The 7,481-nt window shown below is 36.6% G+C and overlaps 1 protein-coding gene across 1 annotated transcript; it reads left to right on the top strand.

Moving 5' to 3' along the window:
• Positions 1–4,677: 4,677 nt before the first annotated feature.
• Positions 4,678–5,358, top strand: LOC136388440 (putative CENPB DNA-binding domain-containing protein 1). Its single transcript, XM_066360289.1, has one exon. It carries the CDS (start codon positions 4,678–4,680, stop codon positions 5,356–5,358), a length of 681 nt encoding a protein of 226 aa, XP_066216386.1.
• The last annotated feature ends 2,123 nt before the right edge of the window (positions 5,359–7,481 follow it).

Here is a 7,481-nt window from a genome sequence, read left to right as displayed (position 1 = left end):
CACTGAGAAGGGTAAAGGTCATATTATTGAGCCTATTTTGAAACATTTTAAAAGAACTCCTAAAGTTCTGTAAGCTTTGTCCATGAGGCCATTCAATGCATATTATTTTGATGTAAATACCACTGAAGAGACAAAAAGATTCAGTCTGTAATAAAATTTCAGCTGAAATTTAAATCATGGCTATACATTTGTGCCACACATATTTCTTCTTTCTAAACTTAGGGAAATGCCAAGAACAAATGGGGCAACATTGGTGTAGGAAATCCACAATTTTTAAATCTACTTAATAGCATACATATAGTAGCAATAAATAAAATATGAAAAGAGAGATAAACAAAAGAGCAAATACACTCTAGTAAAATATATGTTTCTCTGTAAGCTAGGAATAAAACACACAGAGCGGTGAGGAGAAGGAAGCCAAAGGCGTGCAAAATCTCAGGTTTGAGAGGAGGCACTGGAGACTAACATTTCCTTCCAGAGGGTAGTAGGGACCAAAAGGTCCTTCCTATGCTGAGGTCTAATTCACTCCTTGCTTAAAAAAAAAGAGTTATGAAAAACTGCTGCTGATATCCATCTGTGGCTTGAGTTTATATGAACATTTAAGGTGAAGAGACGGGAGGATATTAACACAGCCTCATAAATAAGAAATAAACCAGGTCTGGCTCTGTAACAAGCTGGGCCCACAATATTTACAAGGTAGTAAATCTGATTCTAGATGCTGGTTCTTATGGAACATGGTTCAACAGAAAATAACATAGGAAGAATAGCAGGTGACAGAGAGAAGGGGTGGGGAGGAGAGGAAGGAGGGGGAAGAGATAGGAGAGAGGGGGAAGAGGGGGGAGGGCAGAGGAGAGAGAGACCTTTCCAATCAAAATGAGCCTGCAAACCAAAATTTTGTATTGCTTGAAGATGTACATATCAATAAAAAAGAAAACAAAAATCAACAACTAGATCATAAATTCACTACAAAATAAAGTTAATTCATAAAAGTATTTGATAAACATTTTAAAGATGCTTTACATTACAAGTTAAGAAATAACATTGATAAGAACTATTAAAAAGGAAATGTGTATAAGTACAGATGAATGGTAAAAGAACCAACTAGAAATCTTTGGGAGAAAAAGTCATTGTTATTAAAACTCTAATAGATTGTTAGGATAGTGTCCCCCAATGAATCACAACCCCCTATTCCACACCCTTTTCAATGTGATTTCTCTGCCCCTTCTGTTAAGAACTAGTGTTGATCCTCTACTTTTTTAAACTGGCCTGGCTTTCAGACCTACATTCACTCAAAGAATATGGCAAAAGTGACGTGAGAACTCCTATTGGCAGACCTCAGAAGATCTTGGACTTCTGTGTTCTCTGTCATCAAATGCTTCTTCATCATGTATAAAAGCCAGTTCTGGGCTCTCAAGGATAAGAGGCCACAGAGAGGAGAAACAAGAAGTCAACATCAAGTGCCCCACACACAAATGCGAACAACTTGAAATACCCACCCCAGTTAAACTTTGGATGACTAAAACCACGTGTGAGTGATCCCATAAGAGAACAGCATAAGAAGTGCCTAACTGAGCCCAAACTAAACACACAGTTCTCGTTTTGAGCCACTAAATTTTGGAGTGGTTTATTATGAAGAAATTTGTAACTGACACAAAAGAAATGGTGCCTATCAATCTGGTGCTGCCATAAAAACCTAAAAGCATAGCCCCGGCTTTGGGACTATGCAGTGGATGGAGGCTTCATGACAGTGAAGAAACTGTGAAGTACTAAACAGAAAAACGGTGAGAAACGGCTCTTTGCATCAGGAAATATATGGATCACTGATTCAAAACTATTGGCAAAACCTAAGGCTTCAAAAATTAGGGAGATAAAAAGTGTATTCAATGAACAAATAAAACTAGCCAAGGAGATATCCAGGCAGAATGTTAGAATTGATAATTGGCTTTTTGCGTCTGTCTGTGATAAATATGGCATGAGACAGATGAGCTAAAGGGAGAACCATCCAGCTGACAAGCAGAACTGAGAGAAAATATAAAGAATTGAGACATGCTGGATTATAAAATAAAGTATTTCACATCTCTACATTTTGCAGCTAAGGTATTAAAGTAGAAATCAAATAAAGTGTGTGGCTATAAGACCTGTAGCTAAGAACACAGAGAGCTTTATGGGAGTTCCCAGTAAATCCTCACAGCTAAACGAAGACTTTCTAAGAATCTTAAGGGGATTGTCTCACAACAACCTCACATACAGCTCAAAATAGAGATTAGTTCAAAAGAATTGTAAATGTGGCTTTGGGGGCAAGGAGGAAATTTCAATTAGATTCGTAAACAGTAGAAAATCTTTTTAAGGGAGTTATAACAAGCTCAACTGTAGGGAGTAGAGACAGTTCAAAATAAAGTGGCTCTGGAATGCCACATTTCTACAGTCAGGAAACAAGCTGAAAGATTGTCTTTCACAGAATTGGGTCCTTATTTGGGTTTCTACCTTTCCCTGGAAAAAGAGGCTCTAATAAGATGTATATGGCTGGATTTCAGAACTGCTATGATCTAGTGACTGCTATATTTCTCATATCTTCCCCTTTTAACCGGTTATATCTATTTTATTATAGTAGAATAACTGTCTTATATGTTACATGTTGAGTATATAAGGTATGGATATCTTGTCTTTTTACAAGTCTCTACACTAAGAGTTCCTGTTCCTTAAAAACTACATATTAGGAATTCCATCTATCTCTTATGCCATAATCAGATAAAATTGTGGGATTATACTGAGACATTAATTATATTTTGCAAAGCCGGGGGTGGAGGGAATAGGAACCAATTGATCTAAATGGAGGGTAATATAATAGACTATTTTCATAATGCCTCCTCCTCCAAATCACAGTTCTCTCGATCCATACCCTTTTGGAATATGACTTTGAATCTTTTGCCATTAAAATAATTCTCTATTCGTTGATTCTGGGCTGGCCTTATTCTTGCTTTAATCAATAAACTGTGGGGAAAATTATACTGTACAGTTAAAGACCTGGAAAATTCTGCTTTCAACTTCTTGTATGTTTCTTTCATCAAATGAACAAGCCAAAAATAACCTACTATAGAATAGGGAAGTTTACATAGATGAGTAACACTGCATCTCTGCCAACAGTCAACACCCAACTGCCAGTCAAGTAAATGAGGCCATCTTGAAACATACTTTCCACAAGAGCTGACTGTATCTGCATTGATTGAGTCCAGGCATGATTGGCAGAAGAAGCATTCAGTGAAGCATGGGCCAAATAAAAGAATTATGAAATAATTAATGACTGTTTTGATCAAAAAGTTTATTTTGGGGAGAAAGGAAATAGTTATAAGATATTAGTGAATTAGAATATAATACAAACACTCAGATAAAAAATAAAGTGATAAATAAATTTTTTAAATAGAAAAAATATATGAAGTATGAAAAACAGTTTTAAGAGAGGCTTCATGCATAATGGGAGTTCCAGAAGAAGAGAATGAAGAGAATAACAGAGCAAGAATATAAATAGAAGTAACTTTTGAGCTTTAAGTTAGGAGACTGTTTTATGACAATAAAAAATAAACCCAAAACTGAAGCACACGACAGTAAGACTATATCACATAAGTAATAAAGAGAATGTATTTAAAAGCATCAGAAGGACAAAAGACGTCAAACCAACAAAAGACTCTTCATTGACACAATTGGTGTCAAAAAATAATGATGGAGGCCCTGGCTGGTTAGCTCAGTGGCAGAGCATCAGCCCTCCCTGTGGAAGTCCCAAGTTTGATTCCTAGCCAAAGCACACAGGAGAAGTGCCCATCTGCTTCTCCACCCTTCCCTTCTCCTTTCCCCTCTCCTTTCTCTCTCTCTCTTCCTCTCCCATAGAAAGGCTCCATTGGAGCAAAGGTGGCCTGGGTGCTGAGGATGGCTCCATCACCTCAGGCACTAGAATGGCTCTGGTTGCAGCAGAGCAACGTCCCAGATGGGCCGAGTATCACCCCCTGGTGGATCCCGGTCGGGCGCATGCAAGAATCTGTCCGACTGCTTCCCCCCACTTCTCATTTTGGAAAAATACAAAAACAAAACAAAACAAAAAAACAATGATGTAATATCTTCAAAATGTGGAAGCAAAACAATTTAGGCTACAATTTTATATTCAACTAAACTATTTTCAAGAGTCTTTAAAAAAATCAAGAGCTGTTTTAGACATACAAAAGTTAACAGTTTACCACTCAAGTAATATCAACAAATTAAGTAAAACATGTGTTTAATTTTTATATAATTCTATAGAATAACATCAATGTGCACAGAAATAGATAAAACACATGATTAAGTTTGTTGAATAATTAACAATAAAATAACTAAACCTTGCCTCTTCCATAAAAATGTGTTCCATGATAATTTTTTTATCTCTGAACTATAAGATAGGACTTGGAACATACATGTATTGATCAACTTATGACCTATGCAACTTATGATCATTCGACTTTACAACCACAATCAACCACAACTGCTCCGCGTCTGGCAGCGCAAGCATTGCCCAGATGGGTGTACGGACAATGCGGACCAGCTTCCAGCAGCACTTCCATCTCCGCGTGCACCATTTCAACTGTTTTCCCAGACTCAGTACAGCAATTTGTGTTTTGTGTCTTGGATATTATTCATCAAACCCCTCCCAAGATGTCTGCCAAGAGGAAATTGTCTTTGTCTATGCCTCAGCCTGCCAAGAAGGAAAGAAAGGCCATTGATATCGATAGAAAAATGAAGGTAATTAAGCAGTACGAAGGAGGAAAGAAAGTGAATGTGATCGCACGTGATACGAAGTTATCACACTCGACTTTGTCAACGATTTTGAAAGATAAAGAAAGAATTCGTGAAGCTATAAAAGGTTCTACACCCATGCGATCAACAGTTATAACAAATCAACGAAGCGGGCCCATCCATGAAATGGAGAAATTGCTATATATTTGGATGGAAAATCAAATTCAAAAACGGACACCATTAAATCTTTTTACTGTGCAGATGAAGGTGAGAAGTCTATTTCAGACTCTGAAGGAGTGTGTTGAAGAAGATTACAGTCAAGAATTTGTAGCAAGCACTGGCTGGTTCCAGAGATTCAAAAAAAGATTCCAAATGCATAGTGTTCGAGTGACTGGAGAAGCAGCGAGTGCGGATGAGGAAGGAGCACGTAAGTTTGTTGATAGTCTGGATGAATTAATTACAGAAATTTATGAAGAAAAAAAGAAACATACAATTCAGACAAAGCTCACCATGTTTATGAAAAAATCAACTCCGGTAACCCCAACTGCTGCCTCAGATGACGACATCAACAATCCGCAGCCAAGCATCAGCGGCCGATAAAATGTTTCGTAAATGTTTATATACTTTGATGTGTTTTGCAATTGGGAAAATGTTTCCTATGGTATTTTTTACACCTGTATTTTGTATTTTTGTATGCACTTATATTTTGTAATTTTGTATGTTTTGCAAATATTAAACCAGTTGTACTGGTAATGCAGTTTTATTTAAACCTGACAAATATAAAAATAAGAAACAAAATGGTGTAGAGATGATACAAATGGCATAAAATGAACAAAGAAAATTATGATATATAACAACAATGAAAGAAAATTATGATAAAATATGACTTAAAGATTTTTATAACATCATTTCACAGTACTGAACATATAGACTATTCAACTTATGACCAAATTGTGTTACAACTGGTCTGCCGGAACCAATCGTGGTTGTAAGTCGAGCACTAGCTGTAAGGTATATAAGTACTTAATAATTTAGGTTTTTGTGTTTGTGAAAAGGATAAAATTATTTAAGAATCTCAATTTAGCAGAAAAAAATAGTTCACTGTACATTTTAATAATTAAAAACTCTACTAAAAATAGAAATATAACCTAAATGGTCCAATAGAAGCTCAAAAAGGTGAAGAAAAGATACAAAAAAGAATGATAGTGAACAGAAATATTTAATTCAGACGGTAGAACTGAATTAAAATCCATCAATTATCATAACTAATGGAAATATTTTAAACTCACTATATAAAAAAGATTATAAAATTAGAGAAAGTAAACACCAGTCAGGTATGTGTTACAAGAAACACAACTGAAACAAGCACATTAGAAAAATTGAAAAGACATAAGAAATGTAACAAGTAACTGAAACAAAAATAAAATAGTATTCAACATAAGAAATCATTAGTATTGATAAATTAGTATTAATGTAGCAGCTGTTCATTTCTCAACCTCTGTACACTTTGCTATAAATGGCTCAGATCTGCCCTCTTTAGTGGCTCATTTGAACACTAGAGCAAAATAAATAAATAAATAAACAACCAAACAAACAATCCACTAGGTGGTCTTTGTTCTACCCCAGGGATGCTTGCAGTTGGTGATCAACTGTTATTATACTACAAAAGCTCAACTCCTTTGCTTCAAGTCAGGATATAACTTGAGGTATAATTTATGTTCTGGAGTTCACTGACTGAGCAAGGTGTCTCAGATGTCACCAAAACTATATCCTTTCTTTTTCTTGTTTCCCCCACATTCTTACTTGTTTATCTTTGAGAGTACTTATTAAATCACTTACTCCTGAATCTTTGGCTTATTATTTTCTCTTTAATAACTATCCTAAGACAACTACATATATATTAGTTTAAGAATTAACTATCCTAAGACAACTACATATATATTAGTTTAAGAATTAACTGGGAGTTTCACTTATGCCTAGGATACGGAAAGTAGGAAAGAGCATTGCTCCAACACTGATAACAAGAAAAACTCCAGATAAACTATAAAATCACAACTTTTTTTGAACCTAACAGAAAACTGAGGTCTCAGGGAAACAAACCAATTAGTTCAGAATCCAAAGAAAGACAGATGTCTCCATGCAGAGATTGCACACACACTGAAACACAATGGCAGGGCATGGGACATGCCATACAAGTGTTTAAAAAGAATGTATCTCTTTAGCAAAGTATTCATAAAGTCAAAGTATGAGCCAGCATAAGAGTATAAACCCCTGGGAGTCACAGACACTATGTAGCCTCTTCCCCCACAGACCTCCGCTGGGGTTCAGAGGAGGAATGGGAGCATGTTGGAAAGCCAGGGAGACCCTTTCTCATGGTTGTGCACGCTTGGATAAGGAGACATCATTATTACACAAAAGGCATATGCCCCGTTAAAAGCAAAAGCCAAAACTGGCTAGAAAACTGCAGCACCAACCACCAGTCCAGGGCACTCATGAAAGTAAAAAAGGTAGAAATAAAAAGTAACAACCTCTCTCCCTGGAGCAGGAACAGGACATTGTCCTGGGGCAGGACCAGTCTAGGTCCCCCACCCCTGGGGGTAGGAGACTCTTTCCCACACAAGACCTTACAAAGATCCACAGCAGAGTTTGGCTCCCATGGGAAGCGAGCCAAATTCACTAAGAAAATCCCACCCTTGAGACAAGGCTTGCCTGAGTTTGAAGCT

The sequence above is a fragment of the Saccopteryx leptura genome, chromosome 1 (assembly GCF_036850995.1).
Source record: "Saccopteryx leptura isolate mSacLep1 chromosome 1, mSacLep1_pri_phased_curated, whole genome shotgun sequence".
NCBI classification, from domain to species: Eukaryota; Metazoa; Chordata; class Mammalia; order Chiroptera; family Emballonuridae; genus Saccopteryx; species Saccopteryx leptura.
Note: the sequence above shows the minus strand (reverse complement) of the source record. Positions and strands in the feature narration are given on the sequence as shown.

What these genes read in the sequence shown, in the direction of transcription:
- LOC136388440 (XM_066360289.1), top strand. Translation starts at nt 4,678, where the DNA reads ATGTCTGCCAAGAGGAAATTGTCTTTGTCTATGCCTCAGCCTGCCAAG.